Source organism: Periplaneta americana, chromosome 14, assembly GCF_040183065.1.
Source record: "Periplaneta americana isolate PAMFEO1 chromosome 14, P.americana_PAMFEO1_priV1, whole genome shotgun sequence".
Classification (NCBI taxonomy): domain Eukaryota; kingdom Metazoa; phylum Arthropoda; class Insecta; order Blattodea; family Blattidae; genus Periplaneta; species Periplaneta americana.
In genome coordinates, this window is record NC_091130.1 from 29,569,545 (window position 1) to 29,584,694 (window position 15,150).

The 15,150-nt window shown below is 36.8% G+C and overlaps 1 protein-coding gene across 2 annotated transcripts in view; it reads right to left on the minus strand.

The window, feature by feature from the left end:
* The window catches only part of p130CAS (Serine_rich_CAS and FAT-like_CAS_C domain-containing protein p130CAS), a 425,855-nt gene that overhangs the window by 354,696 nt on the left and 56,009 nt on the right, over positions 1 to 15,150 (minus strand). The window contains exon 1 of one of the 2 annotated variants that reach the window (XM_069845128.1): positions 4,870 to 5,270. The exons of the other annotated variant lie outside the window; for it this stretch is intronic. Within the exon in view, the coding sequence (XP_069701229.1) occupies positions 4,870 to 4,914 (45 nt within the window). The 5' untranslated portion in view covers positions 4,915 to 5,270. Of the gene's footprint in view, positions 1 to 4,869; positions 5,271 to 15,150 lie in introns of those variants that run through there. 2 annotated transcript variants of the gene reach the window in all.

Below are 15,150 nucleotides of genomic sequence, written 5' to 3' on the forward strand. Positions count from 1 at the left end.
TGTTGCAGTAATAATATAACCACTTGTTCGCGAAGAGAGATCTTGTAATGACTTGTTTTGAATCTAAATTAAATTAATAGGATGTAAATAGAAGTAACGGCGAGCAATTATACAGAAGTTCTTGTGTGCCGCAATGTCGCCAGATCTCAGTCGCGTGTGAGCGGCTGGCGGCCTGGCGGTTATGTGGCGCGACCTACAGGCTACTCAGAGTCTGGAGATTCGCGAGATCTGGCGCCCCAGGCAAAAGACGCTGTATGGAATACGTCACCTCTCCTCTCAAAGTCACCACGAGATACAAAGACATCATTCTGTGAAATTCGTTGTTGTTTGCATTCAAATTAAGCAGATTGAGGCTATCCAACTGGAGAGAAACTATAAGGGCCGATTGTATAAACCATTTAATCTTAGATCAGAGGTTAAATTGATCCTCGTTCTAGCTGAACTTGGAATTTTGTGTTGTATAAAGTCTAATCTGAGATTAATTTGTCTTAAACTAAAGTCAACTTTGACTGAAGAAATTTCTCCGATTAAGTTAGATGATCGAAGTTCAGTTATTTCTTTTCTGTTTAAGTATACGAGTGGCAGATTGTGCAAAAAGAATAACCATTATTATTAATATATACGGTAGATATATATATATATATATGTATTTCAATTTCTTGCCTTAATATACAAACATTCTTATATTTTATAAGGCTTTATCGTGTTCAGCAGTATCAAATAACATAACCTATAATTATATTATGTTTATAACAACCATTAATTATTCATGGATATGATAGGTACATTCATAAATTTTCAATTAACTGTATTATTAAACGAAAATTGTCGTTTTATAAAGCTTTATTGTGTTTAACAGTATCAAGCACCATAACATAACAATTTGGAGAACAGTCAATCATTTTCTTCTTATTGTCCGCCATTATTTACAATGCACAAAACAAATCAGTGTCTCCAACAGAGTGTGTGGAAAGTCGCGAAAAATAGTAGGAAAGTCGCTAGATTTCTTATTATCAACAAAGAAAGATTAAATTTTGTCACTATGAGGTGCTAAAAAGGTCACTAAATCCCTATTTAAGCAATATAAAAGTTAAAAGAAATTGTCGTCGAAAAAGAGTTAAAGTCGCTAAATTGGCTACACTGAACAAACCTGTACAACATGGCCCGCGCATCACATACTTCACCTGTTTATGCGATGTTGTCAAATCCTTTTTACGTGAACTTAGATTGAATTTGAACCAAGGTAATTTGATCGTAGAAAAGTTTATACAATAGAAGAAGTGTCTGAACTCGTTTCACTTTCCGATCTTCGGTCAAAATTGATCTTTAGTCAGGGAGTTTTATACAATTGGGCCTAAGAGGAATGAAAAGTACACGATTATAAAAATAATGCAGTTTTTGGGCTGAAGAGTAATTAGTTCCCTTCGTACTCCTCTCATGTACCTTCAATTGTCTTCAGCTCTTTCCAGTCATACCAATATAACTTAGGTGACACTACGAAAGTTTCACGCCAGTGTAAACTCATATGTCTTGCAGATACGAATCTGTTAGATTAGTTTAGGCTCTTGTTATTCATTGCTTATAGTACGAATCTATTCTAATGACAGTAATATTCAGTATTTCCATACAACAATTCTAGGCCTACATGTGTAGGCCTATGTGTCTTCTACAGTTAAATAAATTAAAAACGGCATAAATTAATTTGCTAGAAAGAATTTGATTGTTAATTAAAGAGATAAGATGGAGTGAAGTAGAAACTGAGGACAAATCGCAATATAGCGAACGTAGAAGCTCAGCCCACGACCCCTTCCACTTTTCCCCTACTAGCTCATCAGACACTCTACGTGATAGGCGAGTGTTGTGTCGAATGCACATTTTATGTGGGTGGGGATAACTTCCCCTACTGACGTTCGCTATATTGCGATTTATCCGGCCAGTATAATATGTCAGTGTATAAAGCAGTGGTCGTCGGCACAGAGCACGCTGGGGCTAGCCTCTCTTACTCGCGGAAAACGCAGTGCACTATAGTGCTCTCGTAGCTGCTAGCGGGTATGCTCTCTATCTCTCCCTGTTGCACGACAGTGCACACGGGACGGCACCGTGTACCCATTGCACATTTTAGCGAGTGCTGACGACCACTGGTATAAAGTTTGTAAATAGTGTAAGAGTCAGCAGGACCGAATACGTAGAGAGAAATATATGTCATATACGAATCTCTGCAGAATTTTCAAAAGCTGGGCAAAGCCTGGTGATTTTTGTTTAATGACGTTGTCAGTACTGGTCTGCCAATTGCTAACGTAATGGCGGACGTACAAACGAAAGTACATTATGCAAACTGTGTGTTTATTTCATTATTACTTATTGTGCTTCATTATTTCTCAGTGGTTATTGAATTAATATAAGTTTTTCGTTCTTCAGATTATCGTATCGTGTTTTTTTGTATCCCTACGTTCCTTTTCTTCACTAGAAACCACAATGTTTGCACTTCCATTACCATGCAACTCTCATTTCACACGTAATTTACTACATTTCCAAACAATTTCCTTTCCTTCAAAATATATTCGTATAAAATCCTTAATTTTTCAAATTCATCTCCACTAAAATTCGTTACAAATTCAAGCATTGCCACTTCCCAGAACCAACGGAACTAACTCAGCGCTAGTTTCACCGTGTTTGGCATGAAGGACGGAGAATTATTTGAGTAATCGGCTTTGATTTTGTCGGAACAGGTTTCTTGATCCTAATCCGCGTGATAGAGATGAAGGTGAAGTTCGATTCATGTGAAGTCATTTGATGTAAAAGAACAACGAAAAGCGCAACGCCAAAGGTACCAATGTCCTATATATACATGAAATACCGGTACCACGAGAAAGATCTGTAAAATTGCGGTCCTCTTACTGCAGCATCCCAGCTCGAGGGCCTCACGAGACAGTCACTGCCATATCTCTGTTGCCATGGCGACTTTGTAACACATGGCGCGTTGCCGGGGAGCGTTTTAACGATTTTTCATGCCATCGAGCTTCTACCAACTTAACTTCACTTACTGTAATGCTAATTACAAGGAAACAAGCAATGTACTGCATGTTTTAGATATGACAGTTCACTGATAAACAACAACTGAACCGTTCCTTGATGACGTAACAAGTATTCATGGTATGTAGGAGAAATGATACAAACATTGAGTTCCGTCACGATGACGTTTGTGGTGAATAGTAGCTATTCATAAAAATTTCTAATTCTCTCAGCATTTTTTGACGTTCTAGTGTAGGCCTAATTGAAAATTGACATACTTTGGTAGTATTAATTTTTGTATCGATACAATATTAAGTAATTATGTAATCGCTTAAATAAAAATGTTTCGGTTCTATATTTTCTTTAATCTCAAATTCCATGTTTCCACGACAGTTCAAGGAATCAGAAGGGCAGTTCAGTAATTTTGGAAGCAAAAATAGTCGTATAAGGAATTATTATTATTATTATTATTATTATTATTATTATTATTATTGTCCCTCGCCGTGCCGTCGTGGTCTAAGACATCCTGCCTAGAACTCGCGTTACGGAATGCGCGATGGTTCGAGTCTTCATGGGGAAGACATTTTCTCATGAAATCTCGGCCAATGTATGGGACCGGTGCCCACCCAGCTTCGTGATGGACCTGGTGAGCTACGATAGGTAGCGAAATCCGGTTACGAAAGCCAGCTATAACGGCTTCGGGGATCATCGTGCTAACCACACGATACCTCAATTCTGATTGGATGATCGTCCACCTTTGCTTCGGCATGTGGACGTGAGGCCAGCAGCCGGCTGGTCGGTCATGGTCCTTCATGAGCTGTCGTGCCTCGGATTATTATTATTATTATTATTATTATTATTATTATTACTAGGCCTACTGGTATGAAATTTAATATTTAGGCCTATGGCGGTATACTTCAATGAGTCACGGTGGTATTTTCATAATAGATTTCCCCTGGATAAAAAAATACAATACAATTATGTGATCTTTCCATCCGCTGGTTTTAAAAAAGTTCAGTAATACTACCATATAACAGCTTAAAAGATAATCTTCTTAGCAATTCATTCCAATCATACTGACTTAAACTATCACTGACTACATTGTTACTTCTTCCTTTAGACATGCATCCCGATAGTGCTGTATTTTCAAAATTGTCTCATAATAATTTTTTTCTATTATCTAACATTATTTGAAAATAAATATATTAACATTTTATGTATTTTAGCTTAATTCTGCTACACAATGTTTGTATTTCAGTGTTTAATTAATAGTTCATAGTGTTTGTTGTTCAATTCGTAAATAACTCTTGTATACATGTAACTCTTATCTAAATCAAATTGTTGAATTCTTTGGAAGTTCATACATAAGTTATATATGTATACTTTTTGCTGGTTGAGTGGAAGAGAAGGCCTTACGGCCTTAACTCTGCCAGCTAAAATAAATTATTATTATTATTATTATTATTATTATTATTATTATTATTATTATTCATATAAAGTAACACTTAAATTTGAACAGAAATCCTGCCCGCACAACCAAAAATGAGCCTATTTTTTTAAGTATGGAACATGCAAAACGCTTTTACGTAATTATATGATTGGAAAAATAATGTGAAGAAGTATTATGACTTGAATTGCAGATTAATTTAATATCTAAGGCAACTTTCACGTGTAATATAGGCTATTTGTAACCTACCTGCTTGAAAAAACATTTCAAGTGTAATACATTAGCTTGCAGCACTTAAAATTCTGAAGGCACACATTTTAATTTCACTATATCCTTTATATTCGAAGAGGCACTTCAAGAATTGTAAATTCACGAGCGAAAAAAATGTATTAAGACGTTGCGTAACTTACCTGCGAGTTTGCTAGAAGAATTGTATCCTGTTGCTGAGGCATCATTATTTCCAACTTCGATTACTTTATTGTCTCAGGAATGTAATTAAACAACCAGCTGTTATCACTTAACACATCACATACATTTGCACTGACATATCACTTACTAAATTGAAGCAATATTGGAAAATTATGCTCGTAAAACACAAACACACACACGTATTTGAAAGTTACAAAATTATAAAATGTTACAAAAAATTGTTGTCACAGTTATGTACGCAATAGTAGGCTCACTTAATACAATAATTGGTGTTTCAATAGCCGGATTAAAAGAAATATGTATACATCGGAGTAGAGCGTGCTCGTACGAAGCCGCTAGCAACCTCTCACCTCGCCAGCCAGGCGCTGACTGAGGGGAGTGGAGCGTCAGTCAAACATGGTTTGCCTCTGCGCTGTTCCCTTTGCTCGCCGAGAGTAAATTGAAGTAGTTATTCTTTCTCTCTCTCTCCTTCAGGCCACAGCGACTTCGGTCCCCAAGAGTACTCGGAATTAATTTGAAATGTTTCTTGAACAGCCCTCAGAAGTACTCTCTCCACACCACGGTGAAAATGTTGTATTTCTGCAGATTGCCACGTAAACTAGAAACATAACGAATCGAATCTCAGACAAGTCATTACTTCGAGAGAGCGGCCTTCTTGTGCGAGATATAGAATATCAGTAGAAAGATCATCGCCCTACAGTCATCACTAGGGCTAGGATTTTGATGACCTATAAATCATAAAAAAATGTCCTAAAACAATGCATTTATGACCTAAAAATCTTTCAAAAATGCCCTTAAAATGTCCTAAAAATTGATCTTACTTTCTAAAATCGGCTTAGTAGGAAAAGGAGTTTTGTGCTACTTAATATTTAGACTAGTAGGCCTAATTAAATTAAATTCTAGTACCAACATTTAAGTTTATTTAATTTTACATAATTTTTTCTAAGTGGTACACTTTAATTAATTATTTTACCTGATGTAGTTTCCATGTAGCCCATCACAAGGCCACTCTTAAGGCTGGTTCACAATAAACCGGGAACGGAAACAACGAGAACGAGAACGGAAATAATGTTAAAATGTATTTAAATGTGATCGTTCACAATAGTTAATTCTGAATGCTCACATTTAAATACATTTATTTTAACAATATTTCCGTTCTCGTTCTCGTTTCCGTTCCCGGTTTATTGTGAACCAGCCTTTATACGGAATTAGCAAGTATAGAGGAGTCTATTATTGCAGGGATGGTTGGACTGATCCATTACATGGAGTGTACTACGTTAAAAGGGCAATATTTGTGTAGGAAAACGATTAAAATATTATACAAAATAATGGGTAGTAGCCAGCGGCGTAGCTCGGTCGGTTAAGGCGCTTGCTTGCCGATCCGGAGTTGCGCTCGGGCGCGGGTTCGATTGCCGCTGGGGCTGATTATCTGGTTGGGTTTTTTTCCGAGGATTATCCCAACTATAAGGCAAATGTCAGGTAATCTATAGTGAATCCTCGACCTCATCTCGCCAAATATCATATCACTATCACCAACTCCATCGACGCCAAATAAGCTCGTAGTTGGTACAGTGTCGTTAAATAACCAAGTAAAAAATAAAGGGTATTAATGGACAAAATATGTAGACAAAATATCAAAGGAAATAAGCATTATTTTACATTACTAATGGGGATTTATGGCCAAAATTAAATGAAAATGCCTAAAAAATGACCGAATAAAACAAAAGATGCTCTTATGAGTTGAAACAGGCAAAAAATGCTAAAAAATGCTAAAAAAATGCCCTAACAAATATGTCTTAAAACAATCAGTTTATCACATAACATATAAATACTAAAGCAGCTATGTTTCTGGTTTACTAGAAAAAAGATGCAATTTCATCAAAATCCTAGCCCTAGTGATCACCATAACCATGATTTCCTTAGCACTATCACCACCATCATAAGGGCCAGATGTTGATGACCTAAAAGTAGTTTTAATGACCAATAAAATATCCTTAAATTTACACAAAAATGATCTAAAAGTTTTCAAAATGACCTTAAAAATTAATAAATACAAGGGACTGTCTATGGACACACAATCAATACAAACAGCGGATAGTTTTTGTTTTTAGTAAATCAAAATTACTGTCTTGTTTCTATTTTTCTTGTATTAAAAATAATTATCAATTAATAAAACTGACGGATACTTTGATTGTATACTGTAACACAGAATAAGATATGATTTTTTAGCTGAAGTAAAGTTAACATTTATTCGTAACAATGAAAATAATAAAACTTGCTATGACAGTTTTTATTTTCTCCCTTTTTTTTTAATTGGTCATTTAACGACGCTCTATCAAATACTAGGTTATTTAGCGTCGATGAGATTGGTGATAGCGAGATGGTATTTGGCGAGATGAGGCCGAGGATTCGCCATAGATTACCTTGCATTACGGTTGGGGAAAATCTCGGAAAAAACCTAATCAGGCAATCAGCCCAAGCGGGGATCGAAGCCACGCCCGAGCGCAGCTTCAGACCGGCAGGCAAGCGCCTTAACCGGCTGAGCCACGCCGGTGGCTTCTCCTTTTAGGAGGTGGCTATCATATGCATCAAGATTGCAGATTCATTCATATTTTTCTACCCAAGAGTAAGTCTCTCACTGAAAATCCAGCAATCAATATTTCCTATTTTCTGTCTTTCTTTAGTCTCCGCATATGATCCATACATCTTAATGTCGTCTATCATCTAATATCTTCTTCTGCCACGAAAGTTTCTCCCATTTACCATTCCTTCCAGTGCATCCTTCAGTAGGCAGTTTCTTCTCAGCCAGTGACCCAACCAATTCCTTTTTCTCTTTCTGATCAGTTTCAGCGTCATTCTTTCTTCACCCACTCTATCCAACACAGCTTCATTTCTTATTCTGTCTGTCCACTTCACACGTTCCATTCTTCTCCATATCCACATTTCAAATGCTTCTATTCGTTTCTCTTCATTTTGTCGTAATGTCCATGTTTCTGCCTCGTATAATGGCACACTCCGCACAAAGCACTTCACTAGTCCCTTCCTTAGTTATTTTTCCAGAGGTCCGCAGAAGATGCATGAAATCTAAATTCTTTTTCTACAGGGACGAGGAAAGAAATGGACCTTGGCAATGAAAATTCCAAGCCGGCAATTTGTCTAAGTAACTGTGGAAAACCACGGAAAAACCAGTCAGCTTGGTCGGTCCGGAGATTTGAACCGCGGACTTCCCGAATGCTTAACTCATGAGCCAACTCGCTTGGTCGCTTATCAGTTATGAACCCTAAATATTTAACTAAGGAAGATTAATTTATAATTGGACAGCTACAGCTAATTGCAGAACAACCTGAATGTAGTTCAATGTTTAGTGGAGAATTAGGCAATAACACAGCACATAAATTGCATTAAGTTTATTTCACTCTGAATCAAATTCACAAACCTTACAAATAAGAAAAAAACCCCTTAAAATTCTAAATATCACAATAACATCCAATCAAGAGCATAAACATTTCGTACAATTGCAGGGATTCTGTCATTTTTATGGTATTGTCATCGGACATTTCATTTTAAATTATGTAGTCTACACTCTCCAGTTAAATGTATAAGAAACCTTCTACCAGTGGCGTAGCGTCAATGTAAGCTAAAAAGCTCAGCTTCCCCAGTTAATAATTTCATAATATACTTGCAGTTTATGGATAAAATTATGTATTAATTTTAATAGGATTTATATTTACGCGTTAAATATTGTGATGCGGCAGCTCAGGATGATTTGTGATGCAGCAGTAAACAAGAAGCCTGCACACACCAGCTTCCAAGCAGACTGGTTTCCTACACTCATTCTTCTGTGTAACCCACCCCGCAGATTTTCTATCCCTTTCTAACTAAACTACCCTGGTCGCAAGGCTCGCAAGAAGCTAGCTTTGACATTGAAAATAAGTAGTTTCCGAGTTATCCCTTTTCGTCAGTTGTGTTCAGTTGAAGTGTTAGTGTGCATTGTGGCTGATATAATAAATAATGAGTGAAATAACAGTTCCTGACACCAATTTACTTGAATTTTTTAGGACAATTCTATTATCAAGACTGACTTACGAAAAAAAGTGTGATCTAAAAAAACAAATGATCGACTCCCTTGCTGTCAATGAAGGACACAACCAAAAGACAGACGCATACTTACGTAATGATACTAATACTGTATCTATTGACCGTTAATATTGTGATTTCTCTAACTATGACGGAGAGTGAGCTAATGTTATACGTATACGTGTCTATTTGTTAGAGATATGTGTAAACCGTGAAATCATATTTTACTACCTTAAGTACCATTTGAGGTCATGCCTTATTGGTGTTACGAGGTTCCAAGCAATCTTCGACTGCTGACTTGACATTGACTACTATTTATTTTAAGACTACATTTTTGTAGGCCTAATACGTTTTCTCATATTGCATGAAAGACAACTTGAGTTAGCTTCCCCTGCTCAAAATTTCATGCTACGCCTCTGCCTTCTACCATACTAACCCCCCCCTTTTTTTTTCAGAGAATTAACCTATTAACCGACAGGGAGTGTGATAATGCATTTTTTCAACACAGCTCCGCCATTGCTCACACTGCGAATATTTCCGTGGTAGAAATTCACAATGTGTTTCCACAAGAGAGAGTTATTAGTAGGGATTTGTGGTCCCCTCGGTCCCCCGACTTAACAGCCTGCGATTATTATCTCTGGGGTACTCATTGTACAAGACGAACCCGCACACCATACAAGAACTCAAAGATAGTATTCATCCGGATTTCTCAAAATGAACAACAGCGAGTGTGATGTATAATTGAGGAGCGTTTTTTCAATAGTCGCTAAACGCCAAAATGTTCAAAATTGATTTTTCGGTGGTTTTATGTCAACATTTATGTTACGCGTATTCCTGTAAATCAGTTTAGCAAAAGTCGACAAATTCTGTTATTATAAGGCATTGAAAACTGCGATCTTTTGCAAAACTCTATATTCGCCTCTTCATTAGTTAAAGCAGAAGTTGATTAAAGCGAACCACATTAAAAAAAGAGCAGAATGCTTTTGTAAAATTCATACTTAAATTGAAAAAAAAAATGTTTTATTTTATGCAACACACCACAATTTGATAGCAATCTATATTTAGGACAACTATGTACATATAGGCCTAAAAGACAAATAACTCAATTTATTTAAGTCTGTTTAAATTTGTTTGGATCCAAACAATTAAAACAACAATATGAAACAGAATATTAATATTTATGTGCCAGGCATGTAGAAAGATCTTGGCTCACGATACGATTCCTTTTGAAGACAATCAACTTCTGTTTTGCTCGCGGGATTAACTTTATTGTCGCTAATTGCCAGGTCATTCTGAACAGCTGTGTCTCCGCTTCTAAACGACTGTAGTGAGAGCATAGTATTGTAGACTATCATAATATGGAGTCTGTTTCTAGTGAATCTGAAAATTATATAACTGTTGTCGAAAGTGTAGGCGATAGGAAGTCTAGATGAAACGTAAATGCACCTAGAAAAATTGCAAAGAAAAGCAAGAACCTTCATATTGTGTGTTCACATGGGCATCCGGGTATATCCATCAATCCAAATACTTTGGGGAAAAATCATATATAAACAAAAAATAAAATATCAGAAAAATTAATTAAAAAGAGATACAAAATGTCAGGTTTAAATGTTAACATAATATGTGATATGTTTCCATCTCTTGGCGTCTAGCAACTTTTGAAAAAAACTGTAAACTTTACACTTTTTTTTCATTTTACAATCTAAAATTTAAATATTAATTGTACAGGGTGATTCATTATTACGTGTAAATACTTTGTGTGTGTGATGTAGAGGTGAAACTAAGACTAAAACGTTCTATACAACTTTTTCTTAAAACCTTTAATTCCAGAGTTAACGCCATTTTTCGTGGAACTTGCGCTCCCAAACAAAGGAAGGATAACACGCCAAATGTAAACTAATTATTACTTTCTTACAGTGCATTTGGACTTCAATACAAAAACAACCAAAGTCACTAAATCCATATCCTCGGCAGTCCACTTATGCACGTTTTGTGAACTAAAACCAAACACAGTAAAGAATGTAAAGCAATTTCTTCTAGACTTTACACATTTGCACAATTCTTAGTGTAATGCATGTTATAAGTGCTGTCCCTCAACTTGAAGAAGTCCAGAGGGTTCATGTCCGGTGATCTGGCTGGCCAAGGAGGTGACCCTGCGCTACCTATCCAATGACCTGGATACGCAGCATTGAGATACGCCTTACGTTACGGCAGTAATGCGCAGGAGCACCATTGTGCATAAACCATAAGTTCACTCGCGTTGGAAAAGGGATATCATGTAGCAGACCATGCAATTCGCATTCCAAGAATGCTCGGTAGATTTCCCCAGTCAACCGCAGAGGTGAACTCGAGGTCCGAGTAACTGATTCCCCACAATACCACACCAAATGTGTGGGAGAACAGTAATGCCTATGCAGTTACTATGACGTATGTGCCATCTACTGGAACTCTGGAATTAAAGGTTTTGAGAAAAAGTTGTATAGAACGTTTTAGTCTTAGTTTCACCTCTACAATACACACACAAAGTATTTACACTTAATAATGAATCACCCTGTATAATACAATTACTGCTTTATTAAACAATGTGATATGAAAAAATTCAAATGTTTGGGGTAAATATTTTTGAATCATTTAAAAAAACCGTTTCCTGAAAATTTAATTTTTAAGCGTTTAGGGACTTTTGAAAAAACGCTCCTCAATTTCCTAAAGAGATGCCAAAAAAGAGTGGAGAATTAAGGCGGGCAGTTTCAACACCTCATTTGATAATTTGGCAAGTATTGAATCTCTTAAATTTGTTTGTGTATTGTAGTATGGTTGGTTTGTTTTATTGTTGTACCCTCCCACTAATCGCCGAGACCCGGCTAACTGGCTAACCGGCTAACGAGCGACGCGCTCGTGCATAGGCAAAACACTCCGGCGGAAAACAAAACTGATCGCACTGTACTGATGCTGCCGCTACTACTACTACTACTACTACTACTACTACTACTACTACTACTACTACTACTACTACTACCACTACTACCACCACCACCACCACCACCACCACCACTACTACTACTACTACCAATACTACTACTACTACTACTACCACCACCACCACTACTACCAATAGGCTACTACTACTACTACTACTACCACCACCACCACTACTACCACCAATACTACTACTACTACTATCACCACCACCACTACTACTACTACCACCACTACTACTACTACTACCATTACTCCTACTACTACTACAACCACCACCACTACTACCACCACTACTACTACCACCACCACCACTACTACTATTACTACTACCACCACTACTACTACCAATACTACTACTACCACTACTACTACTATCAATACTACCACTATTACTACCACTAGCACTACTACTACTACTACTACCAGTGTTACTAGTACTACCACCACAACTACTGCTACTACCACTGCTACTACTACCACCACCATCACCGCCACCACTACTACTACTATTACTACTATCAATACTACTACTACCACTAGCATTGCTACTACCATCACCACCACCACCACCACTACTACTACTACTACTACTACTACCACTACTACTACTACTACTCCTACTGCTACCACCACCACTACTACTACTACTACTACTACTACCACTAGCATTACTACTACCACCACCATTACTACTATTACTACTACTACTACTACCACCACCACCACCACCACCACCACCACTACTACTACTACTACTACCACCACCACCACCACCACTACTACTACTACCACTACCACTAGCATTACTACTACTACCACCACCACTATTACTACTATTACTACCACCACTACTACTACTACTATTACCTACTACTACCACCACCACCACCACCACCACTACTACTACTACTATTACTACTACTACTACTACCACCACCACCACTACTACTACTACTACTACCGCTACTACTACTACTACTACTACTACTACCACTACTACTACTACTACTACCACCACTACTACTACTACTACCACCACCACTACTACTACTACTACCATCATTACTACTACTACTACTACCATCACTACTACTACTACTACTACTACTACCACCACCACTACTACTACTACTACCATCACTACTACTACTACCACTACTACTACTACCACCACTACTACTACTACTACCACCACCACCACTACTACTACTACTACTACCATCACTACTACTACTACTACCATCACTACTACTACTACCACCACCACTACTACTACTACTACTACTACTACTACTACTACTACTACCACCACTACTACTACTACTACCACCACTACTACTACTACTACTACTACTACTACTACTACTACTACTACATGAATTATTTACATACATATATGTTAAATGACTCTAATGACATTGCGTGTGTACATTATGATTGCTTAGATACCATGAAAATTGTGTGTCTTTTACTGTGCTACAAACGTATTCTTTAGCTTCTTCACTGCAGTAAGTTCAAGATGACTCTACGTTTTTACTTTTGAGAAATATTTGGAATTCCCTTCAGTTCTGAGGACGATTCCGTGGCCTTCTTTCATTACTTCGGAATGTGAACTCGAGCGTCTGGTTCTCCCCAGCTTAAAGAAAGAGTTGAAGAACTAATTTTACTTAAGCGTTTCTCGTGTAAATACCAGGAAAAATGCTCAAGTGCGTGAGTCAATAACCGGTTGTTAACCTTAGGAGTCAATCATTTGTCGCCAGCCTTTATTTTATTTTATTCCAAGCTAAACACAAGCCATATGGTCTTCTGGCTGTACAGACTGGAATCGGAGTTTAACTTATTAGTCATTATGGTAACATTTCTTGGAGAAGTCCAAAGCTGCCATAATCATTATAATCATTATCGGGTTTTGTTCACCTAAAAATTTACAAAAAAAAGAACAATTATAAAATCTTCTCAAATTATTCATTATAACCTACAATTTACAAACGTTATCATAAAACTTACTCTACAGCAGTCAGTTTATTTCCATTTCAATCGTTAATTTTCAAATAAAGTAAAATACAAATTGCTAAGCACTTTTTTTTTACAATATGTATGGGGTGTTCGTAATAATCAGCCAAAATAATTTATTGTACGGCTACCCCATTACCTCCTGGCTACCCCATTACCTCCTGGCTTAGTTTCCTTATGTGTGATGCCTTATTGGTGTCACTTATATGGTTTAAATCTGTCTTCGGACAATTTACATCTCTATTCTTAATGATGTACCAAGTACATCTATTCAAGCACCAAAAATGAAATATAAAATTCCAATATCTTTAGGACCAGTTAGAAATATTCATCTTGCCAGAGTCAGTAGCAAGGTGTTACAGGTACTTTATTGCATGAGTCGGTGTTTAGGAGTGTAATAAATGTAACTTATAACATTATAAATGTGTTTCATAAGTTTTTTTATGGGACAGCATTGTAAAACAACAAAGAAATATAAATTCATAATAACGGGTAGTTTGATACCATGGTCTTTGAACAATGAGTTGCTATGACATCAGTGATGTATTAAAATATTATTGCACGACAAATAGTTTAATAATATTAATTTTATGGCACAAGTCATTACATGATATCTTACGATATTGTATAATCGTGTGGCAAATTGTGGACGATTTTGACTAACAATAAAAACTGTTTATAATGCTTGTGTACAAAAAATATATACATCATGGTTTGGCAACATTAATATAAATATGGTGACAACAATGCTTGTTGATATTACGTTGCTGTAATAATATGAATACTAGGAAAAGATAATGTGGCATCTGTTATTCTTTTCTGTAACATTTAGGATTCAAGTTCTAAGGATATCTTTGTTGCTGTTAAATTATACGACTTCAAAGTTTAATTTGTAGCAATAGCTTCGGAAGCTGAGCATCCTGAGATAGAAAACACGTTTTCTTTTGGAAATTTATGGAGTCAATTAAAGGCAAGATGCTTCAAAGTTACTCTAGTAACATTTTGTCGTTAGTGAGAATGTATCCTCCTTTGTTAAGCCACAAAGTATTTGGTGTTAATGCAGCATCGTTAAGGCATCAATGCGACGTGTTCCGAACTGCTTTCTCCAGTGTCATTAGTGCATATGGGACTAAGCAAAACCTCCTTCCTCTGTGAGAGCGAGAGCGGCCACTCGACGTGAGCCGTTGCGGTTA